This window comes from Ornithorhynchus anatinus, chromosome 9, assembly GCF_004115215.2.
Source record: "Ornithorhynchus anatinus isolate Pmale09 chromosome 9, mOrnAna1.pri.v4, whole genome shotgun sequence".
Lineage (NCBI taxonomy): Eukaryota > Metazoa > Chordata > Mammalia > Monotremata > Ornithorhynchidae > Ornithorhynchus > Ornithorhynchus anatinus.
Window position 1 is genome coordinate 19,554,562 of NC_041736.1, and position 23,848 is coordinate 19,578,409.

Genomic DNA, 23,848 nt, shown 5'->3' on the forward strand with positions numbered 1-23,848 from the left:
CTCCTCCTCCTCCTCCTTCTGCCTCCTACCCCCACCCACCCCTTTATCCCTTTATCTCTTTACCCCTTCCTCTTTTCCCCATTCCTTCCTCTTCTGCCTCCTCTTCTTCCCCTTCCTTCTCCTCCTCCTTCCTGACGTTCCGGGTCCCTTCAACTCCAGCAACGGACGGGACTCCCCCCACCACAACCACACACACACACACACACACACACACGCACACACACACGCACACACACACGCACACACATACACACGCACTCATACAAACACACACTCACGCGCTCGCTCGCTCGCTCACACACACACACGCACGTACACACCGCTCCCTCCTTTTGGGCGACTCTCCATAAATCAACGAAAAGGCTTCTCGGCTAGCTGTGTAAGCATGACAGTGCAATATACTGCAGAGCAAGGGATTGATATTCTGGTAATGATGTACTGGAAGGTAAGTTTTAGATCAATTAGAATTAGCAGCGCGTCATGCTGGGGCGATATAGACCAATTGTGAGTGGCGGAGACTCGCCTGCATCTAAGCTTATTTCAGAGACGTTAATTTATAGATTCTTCCGTAATGTAAGGATTGCATAGGACTAAATGATATGTATTTATTATTTTGAGCGAGTCATTTTGTACCCCCCCTGATTATTTATCCTTGTCTTAATGTATTTATGTGTATATTTGTAGAATTTATTCAGCCTATCTTCGGGAGATCGATCAGGTCCGCGGTGGCTACATTTCGCCTATTTAGTCTCTTTGGTCTGAACTAGTTGAGAGAGTAGTTTTGAACAGTTGTAACAGTGGCTGGTGTTTGTAGTTTATGTAAGGATTAATTAAGACCGCAAATTGTAATTCATTAATAGAGTTAACACACAACTGTGGCATTCCACAATAGCCGTTACCCATTTCTTAACACCCACGAAAGAAGTTTATTGATTTCAGATTGTCTGGTACTTTTTGAACAGATATTTAGAAGAAAAAAAAGTGGCTCTCAGTTGGAAGTGTATCTGTTTTAATAACGCAAGCAGGTCCCCGGCCATTTCCTTTCTGATGAACTGTGCATACAAAGACCTCTGAGAGGTTGGCATGTATTTATTGACTGGGCTCTAAAACCCAGATTCGTTCTGTGGGCTATTTTATGACATTCCAGCTATTGGAACCTAGAAAAATCCTAGAGTGCAAAAATTAGCCGTTTTAATAGTGATGATTTCATTAGGGCTTTTCCATAGCGATCACAGCGCAGCTGCCTCTCCTTTGATATTTATACTGTCGTCTTTCTACTAGTCATAAATCAATTTTTGTAAACTTCATTTAAATTTGGGAGGCCCGAGCTTATTTTATGCATTAAATCGACTTCGAAAGAAAATTGACAATCAAAGAAAAGACACACACACAAAAGAAGCCGTTAAGAAAGTTGAACTTTATATGAAAAGGTCCAGAAACACAAACCTTTGGAGATGCTCCTAGGAGCTGTTAACTAGGAAATGCAGTTCGCAATTCATCATTTTGTCCTTTGTGGTGGCCAGTAGCTCATTTCTTATGACAGCCAATCCCTATGTAAAAATGAAACATTTCATAAAGGGAACAGCACCCTATAAACACCTCGTTTACTCCTGTTTCTTTAAGTGATTTTGCGAAATATAAGATTTATCAACCTTTTGTAAATGTACGAGTGGCATTATCTAGGACCAGAATAATAGACATGGTTTCTCTGGTGGGCATTTTGTGGGGGGAAACCCTTCAGTTAAGCTTCAATTCTTTTATATTTCCAGCCAAGTAATATGACTCATCTCTATTTGGTTTGACAAATACTGCAACTTCTTCTCCATCCACTGCTGAAGAGAGGTGGCAATTCCTTTTGTGTGGAAATATTTTAACTCCTCATATTCTGGTCAAACAGCAACAGTTTCTATTTTGATGTTTGTGTTTCGCTGGATAATGACTCAAAATAATATTTAGTTACCTTGTTTCTTTGTGCTGTTTTAAAAATGGCATGTTAGGTTGGAGAAAAAAATGTATCCTTTTTGCTAAATTTCACTTCGACCCAAGCAGATTTCAATATACATGTTGTAGATCTGTAAAAACAAATCAACAGAATAAACGACTTCAAACGAAGACATATTTTACCCATTTCAAGACTTAAAATTGTTTTCTATGGAAATTTGCATCACTAGGCAGAATTTATAATTATCTCGGAAGAAATCATTTTTTAAAAAAGCTATTAGAGAATCAAAGAAATGGCACACGGCCTCTCCGGGAAAATACCGACCTTTTCTCGACTGGCTAAATATTAAATAGATGAATCGGCAGGCTGTTGAGGTTTCAGCCGGATTTTTTTCATCTCCTTTTCCTCTCATAAATAAAAAAAATACATAATGCATCATTGCTACGGGGGTTTCATACGGTAGTTTGCTACCGCGTGTGTATCTGCTGAGTCTGCGGCTGTCTGCAGAGAGCCAAGTGTTATCTGCGGCTTAGGGTTTCATGGATTAGATTTTAAATGGTGCCTGGCCTGGTTGACAGCAATGCTTCTCCTCATATTCGGGCAGGAGGCATATCCGTTTGAAAATGAAAAGAGCGACAGTTGGAGCCACTTTCGTCGGTGGGACCTGGATCGCTGGGCAGAAGGTTCGCTAAGGTGGAGCTGGATGTGGGGGCAGGAGAGGGATCTTTTGGGGTTATGGGTTGCGGTTTCTGCCCTCTCCCCACCACTCCTCCCCCGCCCCCCACAACTCCAGCTTCCATTTCAGAGGGTCAAAGTTTACAATTCCGTCCGTTCGAGTCCTGTCGTTGATGTGGGGAGGGGAGCGACCTTGTGATAGGTAAATTCGGTTGCTCCTGGTTTCCCAGGCTCCAGGGATGGGGCGTGGAGACGTGGCTGTAACGGCGGCCGGTGGAAGCCCGCGATCCTAAGAGAATTGTCAAAAGGAGGTTTTCCGGGGGCCGGCTGCATTTGGAGGGTGTGTTACTCGGGAGAGAAGGAGGGGAAAAGGAAGGAGGGAGACACTGAGACTGGCATACCGACCCTGCTCCCGGCATATCCATTTAAGACTTCATAAATTATAAAGAGCCCGCTTTCGCCTTGACCATAAATTCAGCTGCTTGTGTGCACGCAATTAGTGTTGTGAGCCATCCGAGCCCAGAGAAAACAAAACGCCTTCGGATGGGCTGATCCGCAAGGGGCTACAAGCCTTTATTTTCAAGTGACACCTCCCGCCACTGTCCCTGCTCTTTTACCTCCCAACTCAGCCCCCCTCCCCCCGCCCCCCGCAGCCCCTAGCCCTCAACCCCAGCCGTCAGCCCTAGCTCTCAGCCCTCCAGGCCCAGCCCCAGCCCTTAGGCCCCAGCCCAAGTCCCAGCCCCCAGTCTCAGACCTCCACGATCCGCCCACCCCTCCGTCTCTCCTCTCTTGCCCAGCTTCGATCCGATGCTGTAGCCCCCGGGCGGGGCGGGAGGCTGCTGCTGGTTGAATTTCTGCTTGACAGAGGAAAGGTCGTGGGAGCTGGGCAGTCTGTGGGTGCGGAATCAGAACCATCTCTCAGTGTCTGGTTCTGGGGCTCAGAAGGAGGGCGAGTTCAAAGCTGGCGCCCCTTCTTACCTGGACTTGCGTCCTGGAAGGTTGGCTCAGTTTCCAACCTCTCAAGGTGAGGTGTGGACCCCTGGTCCAGCTGGGCACATACTTGACACACACACACACACACAGACACACAAACCTCTCTCTCCCCCTTCCCACAGCTACACTACCTCTCCCTCCCAAGTCCTGGCACTCGGGTCGCCTCTACCTCAAGCCGGTCCAGACTCCGGGGTCGCCCAACGAGGTGGCTGCCATCTGCGAAGGCCAAGCCCATGTCCAAGGGCCCAAGAGCTCGGGATGTCTAGCGGGCTCCGCGCAGAGCGGCAGACAATGCGAGCAGCGCTGATTCGAGAAGGGAGGACAAGGGAAGGCCCTGACAGGGCCTAGGCCGGGGCCTGGTTCCCCGAGGGCAGCTACCAACCCCCAGTTCCAGGCCTCTTCCCCCACCCCCATAGGGGAGAGAAGAAGCTGGTGGTGGGGAAGGGAGGGGAAGGAGGACTGTGTGTGGGCGACCTCAGTGCTGGAGGTGCATCGGGGACAGCCAGACCAAGCCAAGGACGTGGGGGGGGGGGCGAGGGGGGAGTCGCACCAGATCTGCTCGGGGCCTGCCCCGGGGAGGTCGCCTGCAGGGAGGTCTGGTCGCCATTTCGCAGATAGCGAGCTCGAGGAATGGTGGAGGGAAGGTGGAGGGAGCTGGGGAAAGTAGCCAGGGAAGCCGGGGCCCGGGATATAGGGGGGACCAAGAGCGGGATGCCCAGCTGCGGGAATCCCAGGCCGGAGGGACCAACGTGGGTGGGGCGGGGCGGGGGGCGGGGGCGAGATGGGAAACCCGGATTCTGCTGCTGGGATTTTTAGACTCCTTACTCATCCCAAGCCCTGAGAGAGAAACAATCAACAACAACAACAACAAAAAAACCCTCCAGTCTCAGGGTCATCGACGAACATCAGATTGTACACAGTAAGCGCTCAATATACGCGATTGAATGAATGAATGAAATCCAACGCACAGCTTCCTTAGACGAGGCTTTTAAATGCATGAACGATGGAGACAGAGATACACACACACACACACACACACACACACACACACACACACACAAAGATAGAGAGAGAGGCATGTTCCTTTCCTCCCCGCCCCAAGCCCATTGCCTGTCGGAGACACATCAGGCGGATTGGTTTCTAAGACCCCAGAGGCTGCTAACCTTGCTGAACAAGATTTTTCGAATTTCTATCTGTAAGGGATATTGAAAGATAGTGATTTCCTATACTGGCGGCTCCACTAGGCCTCGGCCTTCAGCCCGTTGACCTCTGAGTCAAGGTGCTCTTCGACAGCCAGCCAGTGAGTCTCGGCTCCTCATCTACCGAGCCACCTGCATACCCTGCTGTATACCGTGTCCAATTTAGACGAAGTTAGGAGAGGAGCCATTCTGCTCCCCCGGGCTAGACAGGTGGGCCACTGCTATGTTTTACAAGGAGGGGGAAGTTGCAGTTGTTCCTTGGAATTGCAATCACCTGGTGTTTCGGGCATTTTCTGCTGCTAGCTTACACCCAGAAATCTGTATTTTCCTTGAACTCTTCTTCCTGAAACGGTAGGTCGCAGCCACAGAATAAAGATAGGAGAGGGGAAGGCCCGTGCCCTATCAGGAGTAGTAGGGTCTGAAAGGTCCCGGGGATGGCTTGAGGCCCCCCCGGTCCTGGCCACCGGCATTTTAGAAGGGGTGGAGGGAGGGAGGGAGTACAGAGAAGACAGGAAAATGAGCCCTGCCTGCCATGGGGGTGGAGTGGAGAGGAGGGGAGGGAGGGAAATCTAAGGCCCAATTCATTTTTTATCTTTTTGCTTCCTTCCCTACCAATTAAAGTTCTAATTCCTTATACCCCAGCACATCACCTGATGGCTTCCCTCTGGGTCCCACTTTAAAAAAAATGGTATTTATTAAGCGCTATGTGTCAGGAATGATACTAAACTCAGGGGTAGGTACAAGTTAAACAGGTTGGACACAGTCCATGTCCCACATGGGGCTCACAGTCTTAATCCCCATTTTACGGATGAGGTAACTGAGGCAGAGAGAATTGAAGTAACTTGCCCAAGGTCACACAGCAGACAAGTGGCGGAGTTGGAATTAGAATCCAGGTCCTTCTGACTCCCAGGCCCGTGGTCTATCCACTAGGCTACGCTGCTTCTCACACTTCTCACTCCCAGCCTCGAGGCCAACTGCAGCATCCCGAACTGGTGTAGGGCCCGGCCCTAGGCTGGAGAAAGGCAAGACCAGCCTTACCGTCACTAGATATACGCCCCGCGGAAGGTGTATGCGGAGCAGATAACAGGACCAGCGATCCCCTGCCAAGAGGGAGACGAAGGACCGTACTCCCTCACCCGACTAAATCGCTTTGAACTGCCCACAGACCAGAGAGGGCTGAGCTATGGGCGATCCACCTGGGCGAGCTGGAAAGCAAAGTCTGGGGGCAAGCGCCCAGTGTATCCCCCTACCCCTGGGGCCCTTTCCATAGGGGGCCGTTCCATCTTCGGCAGTTTACCACTCGCTTAAGGGGTGGGGATTGGTATCTTTGGGGAAAAAAGAACATCCAGACAGTGGGGGGGTGGGGTCGGCCAGGAAGGTGTTGTACCTCTAGGCCTGGAGTCCCCTTTTGAAATCAAGCCCGATCTCCCAGGACTGGCTAAAAGGAGGAGAGATGCTGGGTGGGAGAGGGGAGAGGAGCCGGGGGAGGGGAAGGAGGGAGGGCACTAAGAGATGAAGCAAAGCGGATCTTGGCCATCTTCCCCCCTTCCCTCCCGGGAAAACCCAGAGAAGAGGGAGAAACCTGGCCTATTGTTCCAATCCCGCAAAGCACCATCCAACCTCGAGTCCTTCTTCCAGGGGACGCAGGGCGGGCGAGGAAGGATGGCGGGGAGGAACTCGAGGGAAGGGGGTCCGAGGAGGGGAGAGAGGGACTCCCCCCCCCCCCCTTTGCTTCTTAGCCAGGAGACTACCGATTGCACCCCGGTTCTTTTCAGGCACACAAAGGAAGGAAGCGCCTCCAGCGCGCCCGGCTCGGTGCAGGGAGGTGGCTGGGGGAGGGGTTTGCGGGGGGAGGGGGACACCCCGTTTCGAGGGCGGGAGCTTCCCTGCCCCCCGCATCCCCACCCCGCGGGGAACAAAGCCGCCGATTCTCCAGACTGGCAACACAAAGGGCCGTTGCGAGTCCGGATTGGGCGGCGGCGGAGTCACATGACGGCGGAGCGCATCACATCTGTTTGAGCCCACGAATTGTCTTGCGGTCCAGTAACGGGGGTTGGGGGGAGGTGGGGGTTTAAATCGACATGAAATGTTTTCTGAAAGCCAAAAGGCGAGTTTCCCCCCTCCTCAGCGAGGAGGAGGAGGGAGGACGAGCGAGAGGGGCGGGGAGGGAAGGAAGGGGGAAGGGATGGGGCGGGGTGGGCAGGAGGCCGCTTCTATTAAGACTTCATCAATCACCCGGTGTGCACTTTTCACTCGACAGCGGTTCCTTCTACTTCGGAGCGAGTCTGGGCCAGCTGGGATCCGACCAGAAACCGCAGCCGAGGGGGGACCGGTCCTCCTCCGGTCCGGCAAACGAAAGGGTTCAACCCCCTATCACCCCCCGGCTCCAGGAGGGAGGGACAGGGGCAGCTGCAGAGCCGGGGAGGGGAATAGAGGGATGGAAGAGGGATCCGTTTGGATAACCGCAGGTAGCAACCGCATCGGCCCCCTCGGCTTCCCCGTCACACAACTCATGCCAACCACTGCCGCCCAGAGACAGCCGCAGGCGGGCCCTGCCAATCGTCAACCACAGGGCCTCTCGTCCTTACCCTTCCAACCCCCTCCAGTCCTTACACACAACACGTATACGCACCGGCTCGCACATCTAAACACTAAATTATTATGGTACTCGTTATGCGCTAATTCTATGTCAGGCTCTGTACTAAGCGCTGGGATGGATACAAGCAAATCGGCTGGATCCAGTCCCCTATCCCACGTGGGGCTCACAGTCTCAATCCCCATTTTAGAGATGAGGTAACTGAAGCACAGAGAAGTTAAGTGACTTGCACAAGGTCACACAGCAGACAAGTGGCGGACTTGGATTAGAACCCATGACCTTCTGGCTTCCAGCCCCGTGCTCTATCCACTACGCCATGCTGCTCTTAGTTCACATACAGCCTACCTCCGGCTCATAAACACACAACCACCCCAAATACAAACCTATACACCAAATTCCATAAATCCTAAAATCAGCCCGTATAATCCAATTTACTGCCTAAAAGCCAAACACTCTCAGACACAAGATAACTGGACATAAAAGGAGGGAGGAAAGCCCGAATTCAAATAGGAGGAAATTACTTCACTAAAAGGTTCAACTTTTTGTTTTCTTTTTGTACTTGACCCAAGGGGTTTTTACTGCCGTGTGGAGTTCGAACATGTCTTGTTCCCTCATCTGCCTGGGAAGCTGAGGGCTGAGGGAGCGGAAAAAGAAGAGAAAGAGTAGAGTGGAACTTGAAGGTAAACTTGAATGTATGGGTATGTTTTTCAAGGCAATAAAAGCTACCAACCTGAGTCACATGACTCTCCCCTCTTTGATGGGGACTAGCTAGGATCTTGAATATTTTCATTCCAGGTTTCTTTGAGGAATTTTGTTTTGGTTTTTTTTAAAGCAGTTTTCAGGACTAAAGAATCAGCAGACTGCCTTTCGAGACCGTGGTTAGATTGCTCAGATTCAGACAGAGTTATTCCAGCCTTGCTTTCCGTTCACCGAAATGCCATTTGGTTTATTCGAAGAAAAATCCCAACCCATAAAAAAGGACCACTTCACCTTTCCTTTCAGACTAGGTATTTACGAAACTCCTTCCGGCCTTGGGTAAATCAGCGGGAAGGAGAGACCGATTGGCAGGAGTCCAAGAAGTATAAATAGGACCCTGCAGGGCGTTTTTCCCTCCTCCACCCTCCTTTGCTTTTTCAGCTCCCAGTGAGGTCTCCTGCTTAGTGGCAAACCCCCCAGTCCTTTTGTGGGGGGTGGAGAGAAATATTTGTACTGACATGTTTGGGAGGAGAGAGCATCTCTCTTAGGTTTGTCAGACCACACGTTATTCCATCTAGTTTTCCAGAGGAACACACTGGGTCAGAGAGCCTGGTGTTGAGGGCTTGCTTGAATAAATACTAATTTATGGCAATGGGGACAGAAAGGTAAAATGATTTGCCCTCGGACACTAGTTTCGAATTCTTGACGCTGTAGGTTCCAGGTGCTTCTCAGGCTCTCCCCCAGGATTCTCTTTTCTCTCACATCTTGAGTCTCTTGGACCCCAAACTCTACCCTCCACCAGGCCCGTTGGCTCCAAAGCACTGCCTTCCTTCCTTCCACCCTCCATGGTGGTCCGACCTTCCATCGAGTGGCCCGGGAAAGGACATCATCGACCCCTCTGCGAAGGGGACCCAGGGCTACATTATAGTCCCGAGGACTCTGAAAAGCAGCTGTTGGGTTTCTCGCCTTCCTCCCTTTAATGAAAGGGGTGATAAGAAAGAAGGCTTGGGGTGACCATAGTCCCTTTCCCTATGCACCCCCCTCACTCGGCTCTTGATAACAATAGTAATGGTGGTGTTTGTTAAGCACTTACTGCCACCGTACTAAGCGCTGGGGTGCATGCAAGTTAATCAGGTTGGACACAATCTCTGTCCCACATGGGGTTCACAGTTTAAGGGGAAGAACAGGTGTTGTATCCCCAATTTAACATATGACAGAACTGAGGCACAGAGGAGTTACAGTTACAGACTTATCTGTCACAGACTTGCCCAAGGTCACACAGCAGTCAAGTGCAAGAGCTGGGAATGGAATCCAGGTCTTTTTTCATGGTATTTGTTAAACACTTACTATGTACCAGGCACTGTACTAAGCGCTGGGGTAGATACAAGTTAATCAGGTTGGACACAGTCTGTGTCCCACCTGGGGCTCACAGTCTTGATCATCATTTCACAGATGAGGGAACTGTGGCACAGATAATTTAAGTGACTTGCCTAAGGCAAGTCAACAGACAGATGGGAGAAAGAGGATTAGAACCCAGGTCTTTCTGACTCCCAGACCCGTGCTTTTTCCAACAGACCACCCTGCTTTTCTAGGTTCCAGACCTGTGCTCTTCCTACTAGGCCACCCTGCTCCTACTGCCCCACCTCTGAAGCTGGCACAGGCGTAGAATACAGCTGTTGGTTTGAAATTCCAGGTCCTTCCCTCTGGGATGATTAATCTCCCGAAGGAGGTCGGTGAGGCATAGACGCCCCTGGTAGTTCCATGTAATCCAAGCCCCCTCCTCTGAGAATGTGCAAGCCACACGATTTGACTCCCAGGATTCCTCGTGGGGGTGGGTGGAGGGGGAGACTGCTCTGGGACACATCTGGGGGCTTCGCCGGAGAGGCTAACCTTGGACTGCTCATTGGTTTTTCCCGAGAAAAGGTTAGGATTTTCCTTTCCCCAAGAGGAAAGCGAGGACTCTGCTGAAAACTGCAAAACTGGCAGAAAGACTCCCGTCTCCCTCCATGCCTTCCTCCTGCTCGCCCATAAATCACAGGCTCTCCGGGGTTCTCTCCTCCTGAATAGTCCCCGTTTTCTCTCTCTTTTCCCGCACGTGTCTCCCCACCTCCCCGTCCCCGCAGTTCCCCGATGGGATGGAGGATGGAAGGGGAAGGCTTGGGTGGAAAGGGACCTCCTTATGGCGATTCCAAGGGGTGGGTGGGTGGGGCGTTGGAGATATCAGGATGAAGGCGGAGAGACCTTTCTCCCCTCCTCCTCCCCCAACACACCCTTGGGACCTTGAGCAGGAAGTGTCCGACATTCCCACTTTTATGGGAGGGGAAGCAGGTCCGTGGGAGACGGTGGCGACGATGGGGGAGCTCACAAAACATTCCTACTTCAAACAGGACCCGGACACCTCCAGCTGCGAAGAGGCCTCAAACACAGCAGGGCAAACGACCTGAAAGAATTAATAGGTCGGGAGATTGGTATTGTTTTCCTTGCGGAAATGACTATCCTTAATGTTCTCTCAATTCCATATTCATATTCATTTCTTCTCCCGCCTCTCTCTCCTCTCTCTCTGTCACACCCACACATGCCCGCATGCACCTCCCTATACAGCACCCCCCTCCCCAATCACCACCCACATGCATTATATAACATCATAAGAATTCCTTTCCTATTCCCTCTGGAGATGTTTAGATTTACTTCCTTTGGGGAAAGATTTATAATGGAGAAGAATCGTTCTCGATTCCCTGTTCTCCCTGGCCCGGACTGGATGCGAAACCTGCCCTCGACCCTTTTCTTCGAAGTGAAGCAACCACTGAACCTAGGGGCGAGAAGCCCTCATGAGTTGGATCTTGCAGGGGAAGCAGCATGGCTAGTGGATAAAGCACGGGCCTGGGGGTCAGAAGGATCTGGCTTCTAATCCAGGCTCTGCCACTTGTCTGCTGTGTGACCTTGGGTAAGTCACTTCACTTTTTTCCTCATCTGTAAAATGGGAATTAAGACTGTGAGCCTCATGTGGGACAGGGACTGTGTCCAACCTGATGAGCTTAAATCTTTTCCAGTGCTTAGAAGAGTTCCTGGCACGTGGTAAGCGTTTAACCAATATTCTCCCCCCCCCCACAGATTTTGGTAGGGGAGGAGGATCTGTGGGCTGGAAACTCAGCAGTGGGTATGAACTAATTTCTGTCAACAATTCGATCAGGAAAGCTTTAAAAGTTATCTCCTGAATTTAGAATTCTTCAACCAAGTCAAAATGTCCAATTTTTTGGGTCTTTCGGGGCTCCTCCCTCCCTCCCCACCACCCCATCTCCAAATCTCAACACTGTGTCCCAGGAAAATGATATGGCGAATGACGAATTCTTCAGTGTTAAGGTTTATGGTGAGAACGAGCTCAGATTCTTCAAGGAGATGGTAACTCAGCCTCTTCAATTGTCTTCATTTCGAAAAGAATAAGCCTCCAAAGTATTGGGATCTGTCCAGAATTGCTGAGCAATTCAAAGTCGATTTTCCGCCTTGAAACCCTATCTTGCAGTCAGCTTGTGGTCCAAGTTCCTCCTCAAACACATAAATGTGGTTCCTTCCCACTTTGCACACTGGAAAGCTTTCGTGTGGATTAATAGAAGTGGGGCTGCCCAAACGCCTTTCAAACCCAAGCTTCCTTCAGGAATTCCAGGCGTTGAGCCTTGTATCAATTTCTCCTTGACAGGGTAGGGTGGTCTCCCATTAAGACTAATGTACTGTCGTCTTTGAAAAGCGTGTGGAACCAGCTTGCACTGCAGACGTAGTTATCGCTCAGCTCAGGGGGGAAAGGACGCTGCTTTTGAACTTGAGAGTTCTGCCCCTCTCTTCACCCAGTAACTACGGAAGCATCTTTTCCTTCTTTGAAAAACTACTGATTCTGAAGTCCTCCATCTTTAGCTTGACAGCAGGACAAGACCGAAACAGCACAATTAAGGTCAAAGTGGGCAAATCCGCTCCGACTTGTTTAAAGCATGGAAATGTGGAATCAGGCCTATTTTCCGGTTCTGTCTGAAGAACGCCCGCAAGACGGAGTCTCTGGAACTAGAGTTCGTTCTTCTCTTTTCCCATCTTGGGTCCACTCAACTCTCCTGCCTCCAAGCACTTACACCTTCTGTATTCCTTTGTTTATTCACGACATCCATATCATTTCAAGGCATCAGCTTCCAGACTCTGATGCCTTTGTGTTTGCCAGATTGACTAAAGTGGTGGATTAGGAAAGGGCTCAATCGCTCTTATGTGATCAATGGATCAGAAAAGACAATAACAAAACTAACAACCGCCCTGGAACAGCAGTGTGTAATGGATCCGATTTTCAAGTTCAATAGAAAAAGCCAACTGTAGCCGCCTTGATATAACGCCTACAGTTTCAGGAGAAAATGTCCCACCCGCAACCTGCGTTTAAAAAATAAAGGCTCATCTCTATTTCTTTCTTTTTCTTTCCCAGCTGCCCAAGAAAAAGGACGATTTTTTTTTTAAAAAAGGACGGGCTGAAGGTGTTGAAAAGTTGGTAAAGTTTTCACCCCATAAACTTCTTTCTACTGTATTTCCGGTGCCAGTTTCGCTTTCATTTCCCGATTCCACTCAGCAAACAAAGCCATATTATCAAGGGAAAGACGTGATCCCATTAACATTGTAAACCCTCAGATTTTACTCACAAGAGACGACGCAGCACTTATCTGCTGGAACAGAAGCATTAATTGCTGCGAGGTACAAGAAAGTCCGAGCCTTCCAGATTCCAACAGCTGTCGGAATGCATTTAAGCCCCCCAAGACGAACGCCTTAGAAAGAACCCCCATCAAGGATGCATCTACAGCACTTCTACGACAGGAAGCCCGGATATGAGCGGAGAGAGAACTAGAGGGAAAGCGTGTTTTGCCATCAGTCAGGCTTTCCTGCTTTTAGGAATGACAGTCAATGGTCTCTGGTAGAGGCGCGGTGTACTCAGAGTGGGGAAAATTCCCAGAAAAAATACCAAATTTTAACTTCTGTCAAAGTTCGGCGCATTAGGTCTCACCTCCAAAGACGGGATTGGGGTTGGGGCGGGAGGGAGCTGACTAGGAAATTCTGTGAAAAGAAATGTCAAAAGATGAACAGATGCCACTATTCTCGTCTAGGTACTTAAGCCCCCTTCGGGGAAAAAAGAAAAAAGACTTGATTGCGGGTTTAGGAATCAAGGCTTAATAGCTTGACCTGATTTTACCGCCCTGTGTTTATTCTAATAATGGTAATAAGAATACTAATAATCGTGGTATCTGTTGAACACTTATAACGTACCTGGCACTGTACTAAGCACGGGACGTAGACAGGAGATAATCAGGTCCCACATGGAGCTCACAGTACAAGTCACATCCCTTGAGTCAGGAGTGAAAAACGATGGAAAGAAAACACGAAGCGGTAAGGAAGAAAGAAAGAGGGAACCCCACCCCCACCCCCTCCCCCGACTTTGGACGGTGCTTGGACCAGCCCCGAAGCTTCCCACTTCCATGTTTCTTTCAAATCCCTTGGCTTTGGAGGGGGGTTATCACAGCCCTTCTCTTTCCCAGCTGCTAAAGATCCCTCTCCTTCCTTCCTTCATTCAGTTCATCCAGTCGTATTTATTGAGCGCTTACTGTGTGCAGAGCACCGTGTTAAGAGTTTGGGAAAGTACAGTACAGCAACAAAGGGTGACAGTCCCTGCCCACAACGAGCTCACGGTCTTGAGAAGCAGCGTGGCTCAGTGGAAAGAGCCCGGGCTTGGGAGTCAGAGGTCGTGAGTTCTAATCCCGACTCCGCCACTCGTGTGCTATGTGACTTTGGGCAGGCCACTTCACTTCTCTGGGCCTCAGTTCCCTCATCTATAAAATGGGGATTGAGACTGTGAGCCCCAGCTGGGACAACCTGATTACCTGGTGTCTATCCCAGCGCTTAGAACCGTGCTTGGCACATAGGAAGCGCTTAACCAATACCATCACTATTATTCTGAGGGGGAGGGACAGACATCAGTACGAACAAAAATAATAATAATGAGGGTATTTGTTAAGCGCTTACTATGTGCAAAGCACTGTTCTAAGCCCTGAATAAAAAGACATCAATATAAAGAAATAGAATCTTCTCTCCTGTCCCCAGCCGTCACTTTCCACCGTCAGCGCCAGTGCCTTTCTTTCATTCATTCACTTAATAGTATTTATTGAGCGCTTACTGTGCGCAGAACACTGTACTAAGCGCTTGGAATGTACAATTCGGCAACAGATAGAGACAATCCCTGCCCAATAACGGGCTCACAGCATTCATTCATTCGATCGTCTTCAGTGAGCGCTTGCTGTGTGCAGAGCACTGTACTAAGCGCTTGGAATGTACAATTCGGCAACAGATAGAGTCAATCCCTGCCCAATAACGGGCTCACAGCATTCATTCACTCGATCGTCTTCAGCGAGCGCTTGCTGTGTGCAGAGCACTGTGCTAAGCGCTTGGAAAGTACAATGCAGCAAGAAGGAGGAACCATCCCTGCCCACAAGCCCGCCCCCCCCCCCAATCAACGTCGCCCATCCCCGGCCTCCTACCTGTCCCGGGAGCTGCCTGGGGTTGACCTGGTGGGGGGGGTCTCCCCGTCTCCCCCCTCACCCCCAAAACGAGCGGGTCCCCCTGCAGTCCGGGCAAGCTCCCGGGGTCCTGCGGAGCGCTTCGCAGCGGCGTCCATCCCCCTCGGCCAAGTTTGCATCCCAGGGTGTGTGTGGGGGGGGCTCTGCGGGCGAGCGGGCCATTGGCCAGCCCGCAGCATGTGCCCGCCCCCGGCGGTATATTAGGCCAATATTTCCCCCTTCGGAGCCGCCGGCAATGGCTCGGAGAGAGGAGCGGGTGTAGGGAGGCTCCGCGGGGCCCCCCACCCGCCCCGCCATGAGCTCCTACCTGGAGTACGTCCCATGCGGGGAGGTGCGGGCCTTCCCTCCTCCCGGGTACTGCGGCTCGGACCCCCGGCCGGGCCCCCCCCCAGGACCAGCCCCGGGACCCCCTTTCCCCCCGTGCGGCCTCCAGGTCTCTTACCAGCCGGGCGACTACGGCTTCCCGCCGCCGCCGGGCCCGGGCCTCGATTTCCCCCGCGGGCCCGGTCACCCGACGGACGGCGGGGGAGGCGTCCACTACGCCGCCTCGGCCGTCTTCTCCGGGGGCGGCTCCCCGCCGCTCGGGGGCCCGGCGGAATACGGGGGCTTCGCCCCTCCGGGACCGCCCCTCCCGCCCCCCGACCGGTCCCCCGGGGGCTTCCAGACCGGCTCCCCCGCCCCCGGCTCCTGCCCCAAGTCCGCCTCGCCCCCCTCGGGGCTCCCCGCGGCCCTCGGCACGTTCGACTGGATGAAAGTGAAAAGAAACGCGCCCAGGAAAAGTAAGTAGTCCTCGGGCGACCTTTGTGTGGGTGTGTGTGGGGGTCTCTCCCCTCCCCTCGCCTCTTTCCTAATAATAATAATGTTGGTATCTGTTAAGTGCTATGTGCAGAGCACTGTTCTAAGCGCTGGGGTAGATACAGGTTAATCAGATTGTCCCAAGTGAGGCTCCCAGTCTTCATCCCCATTTTCCAGATGGGGGAACCGAGGCCCAGAGAAGTTAAGTGACTGGCCCACAGTCACACAGCTGACAAGTGGCAGAGTCGGGATTCGAACCCATGACCCCGGACTCCCAAGCCCGGACTCTTTCCACTGAGCCACGCTGCTTCCGATCGAGCGCTCACCGTGTGCGGAGCGCTGTCCTGTGAGCCCGTCGATGGGCAGGGATTGTCTCTATCTGTGCCCGAATTGTACATTCCAAGCTCGCGCTTAGTACAGTGCCCTGCACATAGTAAGCGCTCAATCAATAAGTTTGAATGAATGACTGTACTGAGCGCCTGGGAAAGTGCGATTCAGCAATACAGAGGGACAATTCCTGCCCACACCGGGCTGTGTAGCGCACCGCCCTCCTTGGCCCCCCAGCCTAATTCCCCTGGTCCGAGGATGAAGCCCATGCCATCTTGGGGCTCCCCTGGCTCTCCCGTCAATGAGTCCCAACTAGCATCCCGCGATGGACCGGGGTCCCGGGGCTCTTACATCTCACCCGGTGTTGCTGTGATTTCAGATAATAGTAATAATGGTATTTGTTAAGCGCTTACTAGGTGCCAAGAACTGTTCTAAGCTCTGGGGTGGACACAAGGTAGTCAGGCTGTCCCACGTGGGGCTCACAGTCTTCACCCCGTTTTACGGATGTGGTCACTGAGGCGCGGAGAAATCAAGTGACTCGCCCTAAAGCACACCTGGTGGAGTCGGGATTAGAACCCACGTCCTCCGACTCCCAAGCCTGGGCTCTTTCCACTAAGCCACGCTGCTTCTGAGGCAGGTTACTTGCAAAGCCGGACGGATTTCTCTGCCCACCTTGCTGCCTACTGCCAGAGGGCAGCGAGTTGAATGGCCTTGAGGCACCTCCCCCCTCCCCCCCCCAAAACCCCCAAACAAACTCAACTCGACTGTGAGCTCGGATCTTCTCTATTGCTGTATTGAACTTTTCCCCAAGCTCTTAGTACAGTGCTCTGCACCCAGTAAGCGCTCTATAAATGCGATGGAATGAATGTATGAATGACCATTTGCCCCCCTCCCCCCAAAACAAACAAACTCAACTCGATTGTGAGCTCGTTGTGGGCAGGGATCGTCTCTATTACTGTACTGTACTTTCCTAAGCGCTTAGTACAGTGCTCTGCACCCAGTAAGCACTCAATAAATGCGATGAAGTGAATGAATGAATGAATGAATGAATGAATGACCATTTGGGCCCCCCCGCCAAAGTAAATTTAGATCATTTGGGGCGATGGCCGGTCGGTTTCTCGAGTTCTCCTAGGACAGACACCCCCCTCCCTCCTCCCTCACTGATTTCCCATTCCTTGCGTTGCAGGCAAACTCTCAGAGTTTGGAGCTCACAGCCCCTCCAGCACGATTCGCACAAATTTCAGCACCAAGCAACTGACGGAACTGGAAAAGGAGTTTCATTTTAATAAATACTTAACTCGGGCCCGGCGCATAGAAATCGCCAACTCCCTGCAGCTGAACGACACTCAAGTCAAAATCTGGTTCCAGAACCGAAGGATGAAACAGAAGAAAAGGGAGAGGGAAGGGCAGCTGGCCAGCGCCCCTTCCGCAGCCTCCTTCCCCACCCCTCTCTCAGGAACGAGCCCTACCAAGTGTGCTCAGAAGGCTGAATCCTCCTCCCCGACCAAAGACTCCTCCTGATTCACACCCCAGCCCAGTACGGTTAAGTCTCGGAGGGCTGTTTGAACGCTCCAAGCTCCAGCTCCAGAACCACCTACCCCTCCAAGAAGCCAGATTTAACCCACGCCAGGGAGTTGGGGGTAAGGGGGAGGGAGCTCAAAAGATTGCACTGATAGGAAGTTTCACTTTGGAACGGAAGCATTTTGATGGTTGCGTTCCACGCTCTTTGTGTATCCTTCTTATTTTGAGGCTCTCAAGCGACTTGTTTACATGTTATTTATGTGTCTTATCAGGGAAACCGGCACCCTGCTGCCAGTCCAAACCACGCTGCTAACTTTCCTAACCGGCCTTATGAAAATCTGGGTTCAGGGCGGCATCCCGTTAGTCCCATAGCCCCCTAAGAAACCAAAGCCTCTATATATGCAAAGATCCTTTTTTTTTTTTGAAGTGACGGGGTGATGAGGATTCAGTCTTGTTAGCTGACCAAAGATGGTTAAGATGCCGCTGGCAGCTGAGCTGCTTCGGTGAAGTTCTTAACATTTGCACTACAGGTTTCTTCTTTTAAAGCTATTCCTACCTCTTCACGTGCCTGAGCAAAGATACAATCGCCCATCAGTTAGTAGCAGAACTTGTAAAGATTAATTCCATGTAGTATGGAGGGGAAGCCACACCTCAGTGCTACTTGTGCCTGACTTTGTGTGTGTACATACATACATATATTTTTAACAGGACTTGCTTGCAATTAACTCGGGATATGACAGCTAATGGAATAGCATGTAAAAAAAATTTGTAATAAAAGTTACAGCCCTCATGACATCTCTCTCAAGTGAAATCGTATAAGTGAAATACTCTAGTGTCGTTATTCTCTCTACTTTGTCTCTCCCTCCCAGCCACCTTTTCTCCCCTCTCCTGTTTCTTCTATCCTTGGTCCCATTGAGGATTAATGGTCAAGACCTCCTTTTGTAGTTTAATATCGGTATGATTTCTGATGGACTGTGGGGTTTTCTTAAAGGTAGAAAGACACAAGCTATTGTGTCTCTTTGTCTCCCATCGTGACAAAAGGAGAAGAGGTGAAGAAGGCTTTTGTTTTTGTTCTCTTGGTTAGTGATTTCTGAAAGACAGCTGCGCATCAAACACAACCCAGCATCTGAATTCACAGTTTCAAAGTCAAGAATTACAAAGGAGGGTGAAAGTCAAAGGGATCACGTGGTTGTTTGCTCAGTAAAATAACGCCCCGTATGCCAGGCCAAACTACTTACTGAGAAGAAAATACCGTTTAGTTTTGGGTAACTCACTAAATGTTCAACTTCCAGGGTGTTTCTGTGAATATTCAGAACCCAGTGCCTTAGAGCTTTTAGTGGTCTAGGCTACGGACGACTCACCTAAGGTTTCCTTTTCTAGTCTAAAAATAAATGATACTGAATGGCTAAGTTCAAAACTTCTGGTCTACTATTTTCCTGGTTCAAGAGTTTAGGGAAGAATAGAGAACGAGGCCATAGTTCATAAAGCTGGTTGGAAAATAAGGGCTATCACTCAAAAAAAATGTAGTCTATCAATATTATTCTTATGTTGGACCATCTGCCCTTCAACAACTTGATGCTAATTAGGTCTTACTAAAACAACAGCAAACCCTCCGTTCTGTTGCTTTTTCAAAGGACCTGAAGGATGCTAGTTTACAGTCACCTCCGGTCTTCCTTGCAGAGGCCTTTGACATTATAATGGTCCTTTCTTTGATAAGCATTCAAATCTACACCTAAACAAAAAAAAATACCCCTGCGCTTGGCCATTTTCTCAACTCCCTTCCCCCTCTCTTTGAAAAAACAAGCCTCTGTGGGGAGAAGTTGCTCTTTTGAAAAAAAACCAGAACACCCAATCTCACACATCCTGATGGATATATTCTTTGAAGAATCTGTGGTTTCTTTGTAAGTATAGTTCAGTGCTGTTCTTTGACAATCACTGCAGTAGTGACTATTACTGATGACCCTGGATAGCCTTAAAAACTTTCTTACACACACACACACACACACACACACACACAAATTCCCACCCACACTTAATCATAGTATTGAAAGGACACCTGGGGTTGGAAGTGTCAGAAAAAATGACTAAATGTGGACACCCTGAAAGCCCCACAGAGGGAAGCAGGGTCTTCAGGAGTTTGATCCAAGAAAATGGAAGTAAATGGTCACCAAATAAGGGAGTCAGGTAGCCTGACTGAAGATCACAGAGAAGAAGGAAGGAGAGCTGAATTTCAATAATGTATCTAGTCCTCATCATCCAGGCTAAATGTCCCATGGCTTTTTTCCTTCCTGAACTATTCAGGGAATGATATTAACTTGCTATGTTGTTTTGCCTATGAAGATCAGGTTCGGCTTTACCCTTTTCAGGCTGTGCGACCCAAAACCAGGCACTGCTGGAAGAGTTCCATTTATATCCAACAAGAGTCCCAACAATAAATGCTAATTTCATCCCTGGAGCACTACTGCAAGAATGAATACACAATTCAAGTTTATGGTTGCTATATGATTGACTAATTCAATGCCCCTTTGACTTTACATAATGATTGTGTGTCTTTTTCCTGGGCAGTGAATGAGAGTAAAGAAATAAAGCATTTAATAGAAGATCTGTGGCATTTCACAGCTTCATAGTGTGAGTAATGGGCAACTGAAGGACACCCTCATTTAAAACCCCAAATGAATGTAATTTAGATTCTCAAAAGATGGATTCAATTGGATATATTTTGCCACCACATATATGTTGCAGCAGGAGATTGAAAAAAGTAAGGCTATTCATATTCTTTCCAGTGGGAGCAGGTTCTGGTCAGGAATAGTTCTGAGGCTCTTAATTAATTTTTATGGTCAAATAAATGTTCTATATTTGCAGAATATTGAATTTGAAAAACCTCAGAATCGGATAAACTTCAGAAAGATGCTTTGTCCTGACCACAGAGCTCTCAACAAGCAAAATACCCATCATTGAATCTTAATTTGTGGTTTTAAAATGAAAATTTAGTGGACATGTCTAACTAATGTAAAAATACTCATCTGAGCATGTAAATTAGGATTTTTCTCTGGTTTGATTGCGATTTGACCATTCTTTGGCTCCATCATAACAACTATTCAGAACCAGAGCCGTCAGGACTCATAGGTCCATTTAAATATTCTACTTCACCTTATGGTTATAGTGCAGATAAAAAAGAACATTTCAGTAGAGCTGGGCATACAAAATAAACAGATAAATGGAACAAAAAAGAACAAAATCAAAAGGAAAGTTTGAAGAGAAAACTATCATCATTAATGTTATCATCATCACCACCCCCATCATCATCATCATCATCACCAGTAATATTTATTCAGGGCCTATCTTGTGAAGACAGCCCGGTACTAAACACTTGGGAGTGTACATGAAAAAGAAAACATGGTCCCTGCCTTCTCAGGGTTTATAATCTAGTAAGGAAGGCAGGCAGACATAAATTATTTACAAATAGAGGGAGTAGAACAAGGATATAACAGATAGAAGCAAGACTATGTCAGGATGAAGTGTGAGGGGGCCTTCTACTTTTATGTCTTTAGCCATGCCTCGTTATGGTGGGGGTGGAGAACCAAACCAAAGGTGGGAATGCATGCTGGGACTTTCCAAATAATGGTGAAGGTTTCTGACCAAAGAACAATTTAAGGCAACTCATGTGGTGGACAGACTTGTCAGATATCCTAAAAATACCTATTTTACAGCTGAGGTAGTTGAGGAACTGAAAAGTTAATGGACTTGCCCAGTGTCTTCCTGCAGGCAAGCAGTGGAGCCAGAATTAGATCCTGGGTCTCCTGATTCCCAGGCCCATGTCTCTTCTAGTAGGAAATTCTGGGAGAATAGCAAAGGCTCAGAGGTATTGGGAAAGGGAAAAAAAAACTTGTCTCTAATGTGGGCAAGTTAGATGAAAAAGTAAGTGGAATTCACAGAAATTAGTCATTTTTCAAAGGGTTCAAAAAAAGAGTTCAGAATCAACAGACTGAGCCTTTCACTGGGTATGTGGAGGCTTGACATCTGCTGTCAGCACTGCTGTTTGGATACTGGCCAGTCAATTCTAATTATTTTAATACTATTACTAATACTAATATAACATGCTGAAAACAACTACTACGGTGATCCAAGCACTTATCCTATCCCTGCTTGACTACTGCATCAGCCTCTTTGCTTATCTCCCTGCCTCTTGTCTCTTCCCACTCCAATCACTCCATCACTGGTATTTATTGAGCTCTTACTACGGGCTCAATTTGCTCAATACAACAGAATTAGCAGACATGTTCCCTGCCAATAATGAGCTTATAGTCTAGAGGGGGAGATGGACATTAAAATGAATAAATCCATACTTCACTCTGCTGTCCAGATCATTTTTCTAAAAAAAGTTCATTCCATATTTTCCCACTCCTCAAGAACCTTCAGTGGTTGCCTACCACCTCCGCATCAAATAAAAACTCCTTACCATTGACTTTAAAGCACTCAATCACCTTGCCCCATCCTGTCTTGCTTCACTGATTTCCTATGACAACCGAGTATGCTCACTTTACTCCTCTAAAGTCAACCCATTCACTGTCTTGTCTGTCATTCTGCCGGCTCCTCAACCAAATCTTGCCTCTGTCCTGGAACTCCTCCCTTCCTTCATATCCAACTAAGTTCTATTTCCCCTATACCCTCTCCCATCTTTGCCACTCTTCTACTTGGATTTGTCCCCTTTTTTCATCCCACCCTCAGCCCCACAGCACTTATATACAGATCCATAATTTATTTTAAAGTCTGTCCCCACCTCTAGACTGTAAGCTCCTGTGTGCAGGGAACACATCTAGCAGCTCTGTTATAGTGAACTCTCCCAAGAGTTTAGTACAGTGCTCTGCACACAGTAAGGACTCAATAAATACCATGGATTGATCAACTGGGGCAAATAAAAGATAATCAGGTCAGACATAGTCTCTGCCCCACACATGAGGTTCACAGACTAAGAGAAGGGAGAACAAGTATTTTAATCCCAGTTTTGCAGATAAGGAAATTTAGGACAAGAAAAGTTAAGTGATATGCCCAAAGTCACACAGCAGGCAAGCGGTGGAGTTGAGATTAGAACTTCCATTGCCAAATTCTTTCCACTAGGCCTCACTGCTTCTCACCTCTCTGTTCCTGGTCCCTCCTTTGTTAATCAGGGAGAAAGAAGGGGGCACTGGGGTGGACTGGGATTAATCAGAAGAGGATAGGTCAGCCTGGAATGCAGCAATCAGAAATAAGAAGACTGCCTTAGAGTAGTAACTTTGGGAAGACTGTGACACCAAAAGGGAAAAGTGAAAACAGCTCCAGGCATTGTGGGTAATAAATGCAACAGTGCAGCAAGGGGCAATTTTCACATGTACATGATGTGGAAGGAATTGTCAGTCTTTAACCACAACTCTCATATCAAAAATTTTAGCAGTTAGCAGTGTCATCTTTGAATTCAAAGGGCACACACCCACCCCGCCTCCACTCACTCCACATATGCTATAAAGAATGCCATGAGGTCTAAAAGGAGCTGGAGAAATATCCTTATAAAAAGTAACATTAGGATTTTTCCTAAATTGTCTTTTAGCTGACAATCAAAATATTCCTGGCATCCAATGGCCAGAATGAAAGTGTTCCCTCTTTATCAGTGAGAAACATTTACTTTTCTCTTTATGTTTAATGGCACTAATACCACTACCTGGTCAGCTATACAGAAACCAGGGAAAATAGATGAATCCTGTGTGGAAAAAACTGTGGATAAAGAATAGGGAAAAGAAATCAAATTAAATATAAAATATGAGCTAAATTAGGACGATGAAATGATTAAAAGGGCACTTTATTTCCTTCAAATATTTTCAACTGGCTTTTAAAACAATTTGTGTTGCCTTGGGTTATCCCGACAAAATGACAATTCATTCTTCTGTTTTGACTACAAATAAAAGCACACATGCAACTGAAATAATCTATTTTTCTAGCAGCATATGGTTCCTTTGCAAACTTCAAAACCAGCTGTGTTTATATCTGTGGCGATGCTTTGGAATTTGTCACATGGTGAAGCTATTGGGGAGAACAGTTAAAGATCCCTTTCCTTAAGGGACCTGCATTTTCTGATTCAGCCTCTGATTTTTAAAGAATGCCTGCATTTTAGAAGAAAATCTGATAAGTTCCTCATCAATGCCATTCAAACACTGTGTAGCATGTCCAAGGTATTTATTACCCAGCATATGTTTCCTGAGTGATTATTGGCCTTAGTTCACAGCCCAACCCAGCATTCATCAAAATGACACAGGCTGAATATCATCCTGCTTTACTTGTATATAATGTCTAAAATCTATAGATAGCCTCCATTGCTCTGAAATAATAATTCATATATATGATTATAGAGAAAAAATTAAAAAAACAGTTTAGGACTTCTCTTGAATATCATATGGTCAGTGCTAGGATACCTTAGCAAGCTTCAAAAATATAATTGATCTTTGCATTTATTCTGCCAACAAAAATTCCCATAGGAATAAGATAA

At 48.5% G+C, this 23,848-nt stretch overlaps 1 protein-coding gene across 1 annotated transcript; it reads left to right on the forward strand.

Moving 5' to 3' along the window:
• The first annotated feature begins 11,431 nt into the window (after positions 1–11,431).
• On the forward strand, positions 11,432–18,183 carry HOXD1 (homeobox D1). Its single transcript, XM_029072257.2, has 4 exons — positions 11,432–11,500; positions 12,555–12,617; positions 15,122–15,467; positions 16,997–18,183. The coding sequence occupies exons 1-4, from the start codon at positions 11,432–11,434 to the stop codon at positions 17,329–17,331; spliced, it is 813 nt and encodes a 270-aa protein (XP_028928090.1). The 3' UTR covers positions 17,332–18,183.
• The last annotated feature ends 5,665 nt before the right edge of the window (positions 18,184–23,848 follow it).

Coding starts and splice junctions, on each gene's coding strand:
- HOXD1 (XM_029072257.2), top strand. CDS start 11,432: ATGGCGAATGACGAATTCTTCAGTGTTAAGGTTTATGGTGAGAACGAG. Junction 11,501..12,554: donor TCAGATTCTTCAAGGAGATG/GTAACTCAGCCT, acceptor TTTCTTTCCCAG/CTGCCCAAGAAAAAGGACGA. Junction 12,618..15,121: donor CTGAAGGTGTTGAAAAGTTG/GTAAAGTTTTCA, acceptor TGCGGCCTCCAG/GTCTCTTACCAGCCGGGCGA.